This window comes from Dromiciops gliroides, chromosome 1, assembly GCF_019393635.1.
Source record: "Dromiciops gliroides isolate mDroGli1 chromosome 1, mDroGli1.pri, whole genome shotgun sequence".
Classification (NCBI taxonomy): Eukaryota; Metazoa; Chordata; class Mammalia; order Microbiotheria; family Microbiotheriidae; genus Dromiciops; species Dromiciops gliroides.
In genome coordinates, this window is record NC_057861.1 from 53,831,605 (window position 1) to 53,847,257 (window position 15,653).

The 15,653-nt window shown below is 41.8% G+C and overlaps 1 protein-coding gene across 2 annotated transcripts in view; it reads right to left on the reverse strand.

The window, feature by feature from the left end:
• Positions 1-611: 611 nt before the first annotated feature.
• Positions 612-15,653, reverse strand: part of AP3D1 (adaptor related protein complex 3 subunit delta 1) — a 154,844-nt gene continuing 139,802 nt past the window's right edge. For both annotated transcript variants that reach the window (XM_044003260.1, XM_044003266.1), the window contains 7 exons: positions 14,351-14,398; positions 12,265-12,454; positions 9,614-9,702; positions 8,870-8,955; positions 8,196-8,317; positions 3,171-3,250; positions 612-2,848 (listed from right to left, as the gene is read on the reverse strand). In XM_044003260.1, coding sequence (XP_043859195.1) covers positions 2,753-2,848; positions 3,171-3,250; positions 8,196-8,317; positions 8,870-8,955; positions 9,614-9,702; positions 12,265-12,454; positions 14,351-14,398 — 711 coding nt within the window. In that variant the 3' untranslated portion in view covers positions 612-2,752. The remainder of the gene's footprint in view (positions 2,849-3,170; positions 3,251-8,195; positions 8,318-8,869; positions 8,956-9,613; positions 9,703-12,264; positions 12,455-14,350; positions 14,399-15,653) is intronic.

Here is a 15,653-nt window from a genome sequence, read left to right on the forward strand (position 1 = left end):
CCATGACATAAGTTGGCCAAGTCAGTATCTCATTGTAAAGATAAGGAAACAGGAAACGAAGGTCCAGATGGGTCAAGTGATTTGTCTAGAGGTGCCCAACTGTTTGAAGAGCCAAAATGGGGAGGCAGTGTGGTGAGGAGGGGAAATTACTGTGTTGAGAGACAAAATTGGGCTCAAAACTCACATTTGTTACTTTCTACCTGTGTGAACTTAGGTAAGTCACAAATCTTTCAGGAGCTCAATTTCCCCATCTGTAAAATAAAGAGGTTGGTCTACTTTATCTCTAAGGTCTCTTTCAAGTTTAAGTCATATGATCTCATTCCCAGGGCAAGGAGGTCTGCATGGATGATTAGAATGGGAGGGCAGTGGGGGTTCACTGTACAGGGGTTAGCTGGGGAGGGGAGGCTGTAGGTCCCCTCCTTACTAGAGGTCAGTGAGCAGGGCCTGGATGAACCCCCATCAGATTTATCATAGGAACAATTCTTTGTCTCGACACGGGCTGGACTAGAAGCTGTTAAGGTTTCTTTCAATTCAAATCCGGTGATTGATTCTGCATCCTTTGCGAGGAGTATAAAATGCTGGTCCATGAAATCTAGAGAGGACACACCAAGTTCAAAGTTCTGTTTTGAAATTTTATTGGATCATCGACACAAAATCATTACAGCAGCTTGTGGCATGTTTTTCTTTTCTTTGTAAGGGAATGTTGATAGCAAATAAATTCTTTAATATAACACATCATACAGTCTCAAAATTCTAGAATCACTGCACAGGATTCTGTAATAGAGAATACTCTACATGCTAAAGTGACCGTTTTTATCCATGAAAAAGAAAATGTGAATTTCCATTCATTAAGGACCATTATCTTTGACGACAATTTTCAATATGTTCAGTCTTAGCACAAGCTGGTTGCCCCAAACTGAAATGACATTTTACCAGCCGACTGAACTGCTATCCACCAATCCCTGGCATAGGCAAGTGCAATCAGACAACAAATAATGCTTCTTAGATGCCAATGCCCAGCTCACCCATGCTGCTAAGGAAGGGTTCCTTGCAGACATACCATTTCACGCCGGGAGCTTATTGCAAAGAAGCCCAGGGCTGCCCTCATTGTGCCCACAGAGAAGGCCTATGAAGAGGCCCTGGACTTCCTTTCCAGCACACACATCACCTTGGGGAAGTTACTACGTGGGCCTACCGGCCTCACAATTTCCACCTGGAGGGTGGTTGGTAATACTTAAGCCTCTGGAATGGATGGCACTGCAAGTATTACCAAGAACATTTAAGTGCAAACAACCTGAGTTTGTCCCTTTCTCGTCTTTCTGGACACCCTTCTGACAGCTGCAGTTGCACCATGTTGAAAACCATAGTTCCAGTGATGAGATAAGAGGAAGAGGCTTTAAATTACACTCCTAAAATTAGCATAGAATCTCAGAATTCCACACTCTCCTCTGAAACCAGGCTGAACAGAGTATGATGTGGTTATCATCCAGAGCAAGAACAATCAATCCCTTTTTGCCATCAATGATTCTATTTGATTACTTCCCATTGTCACCCGTAGTGCTACCACCATCCTTCCTGCTTCGCTAGCGGCATACTATAAACCCAAACTTAAGCCCCTTCTTCCCCAGGCAGTTCCACTCAGCAAGAGCTGAGATTTCTGGGACCCTGTTGGGCTTTTACTAGCCACATTGATGAAAAATCAGCACTGTGACAAAGTTTATGAGGAACAAGGGGAAATTGATCCACCATTACATCTTTTACGCACTGTGTTTGGAGGCAAATGAAAACTTCAAGGGCAGGGGGAGAGGGGAGGTCAAGTTTAAAATAGTACTTGCCAGCCTCATGTGACAAGCCAAAGAGTTTTTCTTAGCAAGGACACAGACACATCCATACCCAGACACAGACACAGCCCCCAACACAACACACATCCAAACACATCCATACCCACACATCCCCCTGGACTTCCAGTTCCTTTGCTACATTCTGTCTTTTCAATGATGTGAGATTTTGGTGGATTTTACAGGAGCACATCAGCAAGAAATCACTAAAAGGGGATATCTAATTGTGCAGATTTTGAGATGAACAAGGGAGGGGAGAAAAAAGGAATTTAACTCTTTTCAGCCCCTGGGCTCTGCTCCAAAGTAGAAGTCTAAGTCAATTGAACTTTATTTCCCTATACCTCCTCCTCCTTTCCACTCCCCACCCCACCTCCAGCCCGTCCTCCAACTACTCAAAACTTAGGATCCAGTATGTGTACAGTAAAAGGTTCAGGGAGAATCTGGGCTGCACACCAGCTGGTTACATACCTGCTCCTCCTCACTGCCCTGAAGGGAAGCTCTGCAGACTTGTCTTGCGTTCCCTTCTTAAGAACTGACTGACACACACAGTTACTGCCATAGGGGCCCCTCTGTGGCTAGTCAGGGGTTCTAGCACCCAAAATCAGGATGGGGGAGGGATACAACTAGACTATGGGAAACAGCTGGATACAGAGGCTCTGGGCAATCTTGGACTTCAGAAGGTTTTGAGGCTGGAAAGGGTTATTGCTACAGCTGGTAAAAAGGTTCAAAATGAAAAAGTTTTAAAATAAAAGAAACCAATGTAACCTACAGCCTTGGGATGTCTAAACTGCAGGTCACTGTGACATTAAATTAAAAGCACGTGCCCAGTCTAGTACATGCGGACGAGGGAGAAATGTAACACTTGAAAGCTGTCCTTGCTGCGCCTTGTGCAGAGGCCGTGCATAACAGGCCATTCAACACTTTGCCAACGTTTCTCTCATCTCATCTAACAAATTGCTGAGTAGAGTGGGGTCGCTGCACTTCCCATCCACTGATACGGAATTCTCTCCCTGCAAAGGAAAAGAAAGGCTGTGAGCCATCATACCTCAAGAGGGCAGAACTTTTAAATGGGGCCTCCTGGAACTGCTCCCAAGGAGGGCCCCAGTAAAGCAAAAGCACCAGAGCATGAGGTGTGGTCTACAGTCCCAATTATCAGGCCCTGACTCTGGGCACACCTGCACTCAGACTGCTTAGACTCTGGGAGGGGGGAGGGGTGGGGAGGACTGCTCTGCCACAAGAGGCAAGGAGACCCTGGGGCCCAATGGGCTGCTTTTCTGCTCCAGCTTTAGACCACCTCTTCTTCTTCCCCTCTTGCCAGGTGGGGAACCTCACCTTCTTCACCAGCAGGCAGACGTGATGTCCTTGGATAGAACGGCTGTACATGGAGGCACAGGAATCCACTCGTTCCACAACTACAACACATTAAACAGCCACCATGGTCAACGTCATCAAACAATACTCTAAATTCCCAGACAAAAAATTTTCTGTGGATAGTAACACAGGTACAAACAATTTTCAAATATTGGGGGGAGATGGTGGTGTTCCAGTTTTCAAGTCTTGCATAGGGGCCTTGTCCTGGCTGCCTGTAACCTCTAAGAAGGATGAGGTGGCATGATATTCTTTTTTTTTTTTTAATTTTTTTTTTTAAGTGAGGCAATTGGGTTTAAGTGACTTGCCCAGGGTCACACAGCTAGTAAGTGTTATGTGTCTGAGGCCGGATTTGAACTCAGGTACTCCTGAGTCCAGGGCCGGTGCTCTATCCACTGCGCCACCTAGCTGCCCCTGGTGGCATGATATTCTGACTAGGGTGGTGATCTTAAATGACTCTCGAAAATTGGGTAGGATTTTGGTAGGTACAAATTGGGGGCAGGGGGAGGGAGGATATCATTGACAGTCATAAGAGTTTGAGATGGAAAAGACTTTATAATTATTTAGTATAATTCTGTCATTTTATAGAAGAGAAGTGAAAGAACTTGCCCAAGGTAATACAGTTGTTATGTCACAAGGTCTAGGATTTGAATTCAGCTCTTTTGAATCCAAATCCAGCATCCTTTCCACTAAGCCAGGATGTGCTGCAAACAAAGGCAGGGAGCCTAGAAAGGCCCTGGGATATGTGGAGGATGGTAAGCAGAACATCCTTCTTGGCTGTAGCAGAGGGGTCTATGTAGGGAAATACGGGAAGTCCATTCTGGAGAAGACAGGAAGGGGCCAGAATGTGGAGACAAGGCTAAGCTATGTGGACTGTATAGAACCATAGGGGGTTTAGGAAAGAGGCAATGACATGATGAAAACGGGATTACAGGATGAGGAATCAAATCTGGAGAGCAGGAAGGTACTGAGGCTAAGTGGGAAGATGGAGAAAGAAGGGACTGTAGTGGTACAGGAATGAGGCAGTAGAAAAAATGCAAAAAGAATCAATGGGACTTGGTGATTGATCAGACATAGTGCGAGTCAGAGGAGAGTCCAATATGACACCACTGTTTTGAACTGATGTGATTGTGAGGATGATGAGTTTCTTAAAAAACATGGAGATCAAGGGGCAGCTAGATGGTGCAGTGGATAAAGCACCAGCCCTGGATTCAGGAGTACCTGAGTTCAAATCTGGCCTCTGACACTTAACACTAGCTGTGTGACCCTGGGCAAGTCACTTAACCCCAATTGCCTCACCAAAAAAATAAATAAATAAACAAAATTTAAAAACCCATGGAGATCAGAAAGACATTAGTTAAACTTATTTCTACTCCTTTCAGTAATTTGCCAAAGATCAACCAAAACAATAGGCAAATATTACAATAAGTGGTTATAAGAAAAACTTTTTTTAAGTCTTGGGCTATTATTTGACCTATCTTGTGGATTTTTTATCACTTCAAGGATGAGAAATTGTTTTCTGCAGCTAATATCCTAAGATTCCAGTGACGGTTCTTGCTCTAGATGGCATCACTGTATAAACTGAAGTGCTTGTTCTGAAAAATGATTACTGTGTGAATTCAATTCTCAGTGTTTGCAGTCTCTTATGAAAAAAATTGTCAGTGAATGAAGCAATTACAAAAGATAAAATAGATAACTATGATTATGTGAAACTGAAAAGCTTCTACACACAAAATTAATGCACCTAGGATAAGAAGGGCAGTGAATGGGGAATGAATTGGGGAAAAATTGTATTGTAAGAAATGATTATTAATAGGGAGCAGCTAGGTGGCATAGTGGATAAAGCACAAGCCCTGGATTCAGGAGGACCTGAGTTCAAATCCAGCCTCAAACACGAGGCATTTACTAGGTGTATGACCCTGGGCAAGTCACTTAACCCTCACTGCCCCACAAATAAAAAGAAAAAAAAAGAAAAAGAAATGATAATTAATAACTGATATCTTGGGGGAGGATTCAGAGCTTCCCCTCTTTCTTCCAAAAGTCCTTCAGTTTTTCCTGAGAGACTTTACTGATGAGATTGAATTTAACTCTCTTCATCTTGGTTAGTCCCTACCCAACCATGAAGGAATTTAGGGTGGGAATCTTGGATAGAGACAGATCCTTTTGTCTAGATAGCTAAAGAAGGTTTTTCCTGTCCAGGGGTCACTTAGCCCACCCATTGAAAAGGGTATATATTCTTTGAAATGATAGCCTAAAGCTAAAAGTAGTCAGGTATAGCCTTTAATTTTTAATTTTTTGTTTAGTGAGGCAATTGGGGTTAAGTGACTTGCCCAAGGTCATACAGCTAGTAAGTGTTAAGTGTCTGAGGCCTGATTTGAACTCAGGTACTCCTGACTCCAGGGCCGGTGCTCTATCCACTTTGTCACCTAGCTGCCCTATAGCCTTTAATTTTAATATAGCCTACCTCCAATTAAACAATTAGATTAGATTGCTGTTTGATGTTTCAAGGGTATATAAGCTGTAAACCCCACCACTATGATTTTTTTTTGTCTGAGACAGCCAAATGAACATTCTTTTATTAATAACCTGCCAGCTTTATTAATAAATTATTAGATTACCCAGAAACTATGTCTCTCAAATTTTTCATCATCACAGTATCAAATTTCTCTGTTAATGGTTTGATATACAAGCTATATAACCAATTAATAAATATATAAAAGACTAACAGTCATTCCCCAATAGATAAGTTGTCAAAGAATGTTTTTAATCTTCAAAAAAAATTGTAATAAACATTTTTATTTGAAGTATTGAGTTCCAAATTCTCTCTCTCCTTTCCTTCCCCAAGGTAATAAACATTCAGATATAGGTTATACATGTGAAATTATGTAAAATATTACAATATTATTAATTTTGTATAAGAAAACTTGAATAAAAGGAAAAAAGGAAAAAATAGCATGTTTCTGTCTGTGTGTTGTCAAAGAATATAAACAAACAGTTCTCAAAAGAAATGCAAACTATTCACAACCATATGAAAAAATCTCTAAATCACAAATAATAAGAGAAATACAAATCAAGACAACCCTAAGATTTCACTTTATACCCTGAAAATTGGCAAAACATAACAAACATTTCCAACAGTCAGTGCTGGACAGAATGTGAAATAATAGCCACACCAATACATCGTTGGTGGACCTGTAAAACGGTCCAACCACATAAAACAAGACAATGAAAGCAACTTGGGATTATGCAAATAAAGTGACTAAAATGTCTGTGCAGATTGAATCAGAGATTCCATTACTGGGTTTATCTCCCAAGGAAGGCATTGCTAAGAAGAAAGTCATCATATACACCAAAATATTTATAGCAGTACTTTTTGTCATAGCAGAGAATGGGAAACAAAGTAGATGTCATCATTTAGGGAATGGCTAAACAAAATTGTGGTACAAGAATGTAAAGGAATATTATCATGCTTTAAGAAATTATGTATGTAACAAGACAAAAAAACAAAACAAAACAAAACCCAACAGGGGCAGCTAGGTGGCGCAGTGGATAGAGCACTGGCCCTGAAGTCAGGAGGAACTGAGTTCAAATCCAACCTCAGACACTTGACACTTACTAGCTGTGTGACCCTGGGCAAGTCACTTAACCCCAATTGCCTCACCAGAACAGAATGAAACAAACAAAAAAAAATTACGTATGTGATGAATACAGAGAAACATGGAAAGATTTATATGAACTGATACAAGGTGAAGTAATAAGCAGGGTCAAGGAAACAACATACACAATAACTACAACAATGTAAATGGAAAGAACTACATACCAAAAAAAAAAATCAAAAGTGACTAACAAAATTATAAATATTAAGCAGAACTTGAATTAAAAATTATGAGAAGATACCCCTGACCCACCTCTTCATGGAGATGGGAGGTCTACAAGAATTATACATTGAACAGGGTTTTGGACTTTTTCAATGCATTGACTAGTTATGCTGACTTTTTTTTTTATTATCTAAAAAATACTATTTGCTACATGAGATGACCCTCTGGAAAGAAGAGGAAGGAATACTTGGGATAACTAATGATATAAGAAAAAGAAGTTATCAGTAAAAATTTATTTTAAAAAACCCAGTTATTTATATAATATACTAGGGAGGTGGGCAGAACACAGAACTGGGTACTAATGAGTAGGTAAAAAGGCTCGACCCAAAAAAATTAATAGAGACACATGACAAAAATATAGGCTTGGGGCAGCTAGGTGGTATAGTAGATAAAGCACCAGCCCTGGATTCAGGAGGACCTGAATTCAAATCTGGCCTCAGACACTTGACACAAGCTGTGTGACACAAGCTGGGCAAATCACTTAACACCCACTGCCCCATTAAATAAATAAATAAATAGGCTCAAGAGTGAAGGAGACATTTTCCTTGATTGGGGCAAGCTCGCTCACAGGATTTAATTTCAAGATGGACCAAAGGTACCCCCCAAGTATCAACTATTGCCAGTTAATTGTAGCCTCATCATATAAAGATTGGTTTAAAGAAATAGGAATTTTTATCTTAGAGAGAGGAAGCCTTAGTAGAGGGAAGATCTATGGTAGCTGTCTTCAAGTATATGAAGGCCTGTCATGAAGAAGAAGAGTTAGATTTGTTCTTTTTAGCTCTAGAAGGTAGAATTGGGACCAGTGAGAAGTGAAGGAGAAGCAGATTTCAGATTGAGATAAGGAAAATCATTAGACAACTCATTTAACCTCAATTTCTTCATCAGTAAAATGAGGGGGTTGTACCAGGTGATGCCTGATGGTCCTTGCAGCTCCAAATCCATAAGCCTGTGACCCTTAGTTTGGACAGAAGGCTCGGATGTGTCTTGGTGTATTCTAATTCTGCATCCCCCAATAGGACTATTCCAAAGGAGAAAGGTTGATGGGCGACCTACTAGGATGTGGGAACTCTTTCTCAAGCCACAATTAGTAAAGGGGGTGAAATAAATTTACCTGAAAAGTGATGGTGAAAACAAATCTTCGCCAGTAGGTGTTGGAAAGAAATGCTAATTCCATCAACTTTTATGGAATTCATGCTCAGCTCACCAGACTCCAGCAACTTGGCAAAAGCATCACTGTCCAAAAAAAACAAAGTGGGGAGGGAAGGACAATCCAGAAACTGCACTGAATGAATGTTCTTGGCTCCCCAGATAGTACACAATCAATCCCCCCCCCAAAAAAGAATTGTAGCAAGAACTAAAGGCAGCAAAGGATCAAATGTTAAAAGATATTGGAGATTGAAGGGTATCCCCAAATGTCCCATCTAAGATATTCCTGGCTCAAAATCTCCTGCTGACAAGTCATAAGCTTTCATGTTAATTTTAGAGATGGAGACACTTTCTTTTTAGTTCAAAATGTCATCTTAAAGTAAGCTCATGAGAAACTTTAAATGAATACTACCCAAAGCCACTGTGTTTCTTTTTACAAAACAATATGGGAGACACATGAATTAGAGGAAAAAGGGCTTAGTGACTAGCAAGGCACACTGGGGAGTTCATGCAACAGCCAGGGTATCTACAGCCAAAGCTCAGCTGGACATACATAGCCAAAGCAAGAGGCCATGTGAGGAGTGGCAGAACAGGAAACTGTGAGGGAGGTCGGAGCCGCTGCCCTTGTTACCCACTTACCTATAGCAAGGCGTGGTGATCAAGTATGAGGTGCAGCTGAAGTGTAATTTGAAATCTAGCTTTTCATGGGTGGAGCCTTCGTCATTCTGCAACAGGCCAAAGGAAATGAGATGAATGGAGGCAAAGGCTCTGCAGAGGGGAGACCCTGGGGTGCCCTCAGGATCCCCAGGTTCTAGCACCATCCCCACAGCAGGTTAGGCCTCCTGCACAAATGAAGGAGGTCCACAGCCCAGGGGCAAGATCAGCCTGGTGATTCCACAGAAATTATGGGAAGGGAGACTAGGGGAGAGCGGTGGGGGGAGACAGGCTTTATATTTTTAAAATTCATTCCCTGGGCTCTGCAGTTTACAAATTATGTTGTGGCTAAAAATCACCGTAATACCTTCAGAAACCCATTTTGAACCTTCTCTCTGCCTGAAGTCCGCCAGATGGACCCCAGTTAGCTCAGGCAATGCCAGGTTGAAGGAGGAACCCAGCAGCCCCAAGCTGCTCCTCCTGCTGGCAGGTTAGCCCATCCCAGCTGAACTGTTCAATGAAAGGCAGGGTCAAGCATCGAAAGATGAGAGTGCAAACAACCTGGCTGTGGGATGACCACTCTGAAGGTGGCAGTCCCTTTGGAGGGTTCAGGTGGCAAGTGAAATGCTGTTCCAAAGAAGCCCTTTAAAGCAGTGCTTTCGATATGCAAACTCAAAAGGCCACAGTCCAGACTCAATGCAAAAGGAGAGACTTTAAAGCTGCACTTACTTTGACTATAAAGGACAGCGTCCCTTTTAGCTTCTGTGCCATGATGATGCTCTGAACAGTAAACACAAACTGGGCTTCATTAGAGATTCCTGACATGGAGAGAGATGGGTGAGGGAGAAAGAAATGAGACGCCAAGAAAAGCAGGGTATGTGAAAATCACAGGAGGATGAGCTGGGAAAATATACTAATAATGATGCAGTTCTCATCTGCAGAATGTGTTTATCAAGAGACTAAGCTCTGTAAAGAGAAGAGGGGACAGAAAGGAGGAAGTGCCTTCATCTTCCCACTGTGCCCATCCTTGATTTGTTCTCCCCACAGACACCATCTTTGCTCCTTTCTGAGATCAGAACGCTGCTTTTGATTTAGTACAGGTATTGGTGAGGAAGAAAAATGCCAGGTAGTTCTGAATGAGGGAAGTTCTGGGTTCACAAGGCAGCCCCAACTATCCTATCTTGTGGTGAACTAGAAAACTAAGATTCTGAGCCTAGATCAAATGTCTCAAGTCTAAGTTGTTAATAATTACCCCATGAGTTAAATCTAAACATAATAATAAGAGGCTAAACTTGTATAGCACTTTGGGGCTTTCAAGAAGCACCAGACAATACATTTCAGGAATACTTCCTTAGAGGCAGGGAAGTGAGGGGTGAGGAGGGGGCAGTAACGGAGACAGCTGGGTGGCTCAGTGGATGGAGTGCTGGGCCTACAATAAGGAAGACCTAAGTTCAAACCTGGACTCAAACACTTACTAGCTGTGTGACCCTGGGCAAGTTTGCTTTAATTCACTGGAGAAGAAAACTGCGAACCACTCCAGGATCTTTGTCAAGAAAACCCCATGGACAGTACTGGGATGCTATGGTTCAAGGGCTCATGCAGAGTCAGACACAACTGAGCAATAATGGGAAGATCACTGGTTTCTGCATCTGAGGACCCAGGCACAGATGCTTGCTCTGTTTCTGACGACGTTGGAAGTATTGGGTGAGCCAGTTCTCCTTTTGGGGTCTTAAATTCCCCCTTTTCAAAATTACCAGGCTGGACTAAATGAGCTGAGAGGTCCCTTGGGGGCCTATGACACTGTGACAGTCTGTATCCAAGTGGAGAACTGTTGAGATGTGGAGTAGTGTGTGTGTGTGTGTGTGTGTGTGTGTGTGTGCGCGCGCGCACGCTTGCGAGTGTGTTTCTCCAGGCTTCCCAAATTTTATTTAAACTAGGTTTTGTTTTTGTCTTTTTGTTGGGGCAATGAGGGTTAAGTGACTCGCCCAAGGTCACACAGCTAGCAAGTGTCAAGTGTCTGAGACCGGATTTGAACTCAGGTCCTCCTGAATCAAGGGCAGGTGCTTTATCCACTGTGCCACCTAGCTACCCCCTAAACTAGGTTTTGAAGATGTTGGTTTTTGAAAAATGGTGGGCCTATAACAAATCACAAGATAACCTTTCTTATGCTCTTTATGGACATGAATTTTCACATGATGATTCTTTAATACATTTCTTTTTTATGGGATTAACATAACAGGCCACCCATAAAATATGACAGAATTTGCTGAAATTCAGTAAAATGAAATATCGTGATAATCCTGACTTCATATTCAAACCAATCAAAATAATTTCAGCAACACTTCATTCTACAAGACTGAGATCCTATAAGGCAGCATTATACAAATTTGGAATTGGTTTGAATTCTGGCTTTGCTACTAGCTGTGTGACATCATGCAAATCACTTCCCCATACTGGGCCTCAGTTTTTTAATCTGTAAAATGAAGTGATTTAAATAAATGACTTCTTTAGTCCCTTTCAACTTAAAAGTCCCATGGCTTTCTGAACCTCGGAAACCCTTCTCTGGATTTTTACCTAAAGTTAGATTTAAAGTCTTCTAACTTATTTTTTTTCCCCTTGAAAACTAGAAGAAAAAAATTTGGCTCCTAAATTTTGGGGGTGACTTCTAAATCTAAAGCATGGAAGAGAGCAGTGCCTTGGAGTTAGTGGACCTGGTTTTAACTCTTGCTCCTATGTTTACTACGTGACGTTCACATTAACCTTTCAGCCTCAGTATCCTTATCAGTGGGATGGGGATAAGAATACTTGTACAACCTACTTTAGAAGCTTGTTGTAAGAGAAAGCACTTTGTAAACATTTAAGTACTCTGAAAATATGAACTAAAATGTCATTGGCATATGTAGTTATCATGTTGTGATGAGTTTATTCCATATTCATGTGAGTACTGAATGTTTTCATGATATTTCAGCATCAGCAGCTTGAATTTGCATGTTTGCATGGTCAATCAATAGACAAGTATTCAGTCAGGGCTTACTGAATGTAAGGCATTGTGTGAAGGACTTGGGATACAAAGTCTTGCAAGGGTCCTACTGGAACAGTTGGTCAGATGGGAATCCTGCTGTACCTGGGAGCTAGGCTGAAGACATGTGGCATCTCTGGACTTCACCACAGGAATCCCATCATCTCTTACTACAGTATCATGAAATGCCTTTCAGTGGGGCATCTTTGGAGGGGACCAGCAGCCAGGCTATTCAGGTTTTCAAGTCCTTTCACACATCTTTTGCTCTTTAGACTGGGAGCTTTTCCTCAGTTACAGATCATGTTTCCCCCACCCCACCCCCAATCAAAGAGATGCAATAGTCTGGCTTCAGGGTGCTTACCAGGGGGCAGCTGGAAAGGCACAGGGACTCCATCATGCACTGAGGCACCTTCCGGACGAGACATTTTTGTGTTCAGTGAATCCAGTACATTTAATTCCATGCTTTTCAGGAAGCTGTCACTCTTGTTTTCAAAAATCACAGACACAGTCACTTGACTATCCTTCTGAAGATTGCCTTGAATGTCATATGTCTGTAAATAGCCAAGACAGAAAGGAGATTCAAAAGCTGTCTTTAGTACCTGCTAAAGTCCGGGATGAAGGGTAAAGTCAGATAAGTAGAAATAAGGGGAAAAAATTCTAATAGACTGGTCTAAATATACACTGTTTGTTGTTGTTCAGTCATGCCCAACTCTACATGATCCCCATTTGGAGTTTTCTTGGCAAAGATACTGGAGGGTTTTGCCATTTCCTTCCCCAGCTCATTTTATAGATGAGGAAACTGAGGCAAAATGGGCTAAGTGACTTGCCCAGGATCACACAGCTAGTAAGTGTCAGAGGCCAGATTTGAACTCAGAAAAATGTGTCTTCTTGACTCTAGGCATTCTATACGCTGTGCCACCTGGCTGCCCAGATATAAGTTGTATCTCCCCCCTTAGATTTTTTGTTTGTTTGTTTTGTTTTTTTAGTGAGGCAATTGGGGTTAAGTGACTTGCCCAGGGTCACACAGCTATTAAGTGTTAAATGTCTGAGGCCAGATTTGAACTCAGGTACTCCTGACTCCAGGGCCGGTGCTCTATCCACTGTGCCACCTAGCTGCCCCCCCCCCATAAAATTTAATCTGGTTTACATAAATTCTCAGTGTAGTTTGTGAAATGAAGTAAATAAAAAATATACTGAAAATTTTTTAAAAACCATTTTGCCCAATTATATGCCGATAAATTTGACAATCTAAATGAAATGAATATCTACAAAAATATAAATTACCCAGATTAGCAGAAGAAATAAAGTATTTAAATAACCCAATTTTAGAAAAAGAAATTAAACAAGCCATCAATGAACTTCCTACGAAAAAATCCCCAGAACCAGATGGATTCACAAGTGAATTCTACCAAACATTGAACGAACAAATAATCTCAGTAGTATATAAATTATTTGAAAAAATAAGTAAAGAAGGAGTCCCACCAAATTCCTTTTATGAGATAAATATGGTGTTGGTACCCAAACCAGGAAAAGCCAAAACAGAGAAATAAAACTATAGACCAATTTCGATAATGAATATTGATGCAAAAATTTAAAATAAAATACTAGCAAAAAGATTACAGCAATATATCACAAGGATCATACACTAGGACCAGGTGGGACTTATACCAGGAATGCAGGGCTGGTTCAATATTAGGAAAACTATCAGCATAATTGACCATATCAATAACAAAAGCAACAGAAATCATATAATTATCTCAATAGATGCAGAAAAGGTCTTTGAAAAAATACAGCACCCATTCCTGTTAAAAACACTAAAATCATTTTAGAAACAGTAAATATCAGGGGACATTCTGTACTGTGACCAACAGAGTAACCTGATTGTCACTTCCCATGTCTTATTCACTTAAAGGAACAGCTTGGTTCAAAAAATGACTCACTGGGGCTGGCTAGGTGGCGCAGTGGATAAAGCACCGGCCCTAGATTCAGGAGTACTTGAGTTCAAATCCAGCCTCAGACACTTGACACTTACTAGCTGTGTGACCCTGGGCAAGTCACTTAACCCCCATTGCCCCACAAAATAAACAAAAACAAAAAATGACTCACTGACTTGAAAATAAGATTGCTGAAAAGAAAAAATATGCACATTTCCACAGAAAAATATTGTAAATTAAACATGACAATTTGGCTTCGTTTGCAAAAAAGATGTAGGTATATGAAGACCAATAAGGAAATTGTGACCTGGTCATTTTGGGGGGGGGGGGGGTTACTAGTCACATATATCCTTGTGAAACTTTTAATGAGAAGACAAGTATATCCTCTTGTTGAGGAATTGGTGGCTCATTCCAACCAATGCTCATTGATCTCAGCAGGAAGGATGACACTCTATTCTAAGATCCGAGCATTTCCTCTAAGCCACACTGTATGCTCCAGACTAGGTTACTTACCATTTTAATGAAAGAATTTTCAGCTAGAAGGCAGTAACTGGACATAGGCTAGGGGAAAAAAGAGAAAACGTTTTCAGTACCGAAAGCTTATGGAAGGTAAAGAAATCTGGTCACTAAAGATCCCCAAGTTCAAGTTCAAGGTGATAAACACAATGTAGGCCCAAGAACAGGGGGGCAATGGCAAGTATATAAGACTTTTCAAGGGATGCTGCAATTTAAAGGGAATGAATTACTTTTGCTCTTGGGAAACAAAATAAACCTGAGCTAGATGGCTGCTCTGAACCGAGAAAGGATCCTAGCCTGGGATCAAGAGGCCCAACAGAAACTGCCCCGATGTACAATCCCTGCAGATACCCCATCCCCACCCCCCAACCCCTGCCTCCCTTCACAAAGTCCAGGCTCTCTCTCGTACTGGTTCCACAAGCCTCTTGATTGGCCTTCCCCATATTAAGCCCCTGCCCACTCCAATTTATCCTCCAACATGGCAGACTGAGGGACCTTCCTCAAGTGCATGTCTGACAACATCACCAATAAATACAGTGTGCCTAGGACTGAACAGAAATTCTTCTTTTTGGCATGTGAAGCCCTTTCTGCCTTTCCAACTTTAGGACACCTCACTGACCTTTCCACAGATTGTGTCCAGTCAAATGAGCCTGTGAGGTGCCTTGCACACAATGGGCTCTGCTCCCAGCAGCCCCTCTACAGGAGGCCTGGCCAGGTCTTACCCAGCCCCCAGCTCAGGGCCTTCGGTCCAGTGGTTTTGTATATGCCTAAAGATGTATTAGTTGCCTGTCCTGTTAGAAATGTCAACTCCTTGAGGGCAGGATCTATTTCATTTGTATCCTATCATGTAGGAGGACTTAAGCCACACTAACTTACAGCTGATCCACAGAACACTGGAAAACTTGCTAACCAAATGGGAACACAGAGGAAAGTCCTGGATTATGTTTGAATCCGGGCTGTTTCACTTATTGTTACTCAAGCTCTTGGAGTCTCCATGCCCTCATCTGTCACGGTAGGATAATCACGCCTGCATTGCTCAGCCCTCCAGGATTTATGTGAAGGAAAGGCTACTGAAGCAAAAATCATCATGATAATAATCAAACCATCTCTACAAGACAAAAGCAAGCTGGCAGAGACAGCCCAGGGAACCATTCTGAGCAGGTGCTCGTCCTCGAAACTCCCTGCAAGAATAAAAATCTGGGAGGCCAAAGTCCCTTCTTCTCCCAAGTCAAAACCAGACCATGTCTGTGGTAACCTGCTGCGTAAATTCTGGTTGGTTTTAAGTGTCCAACACCACCTC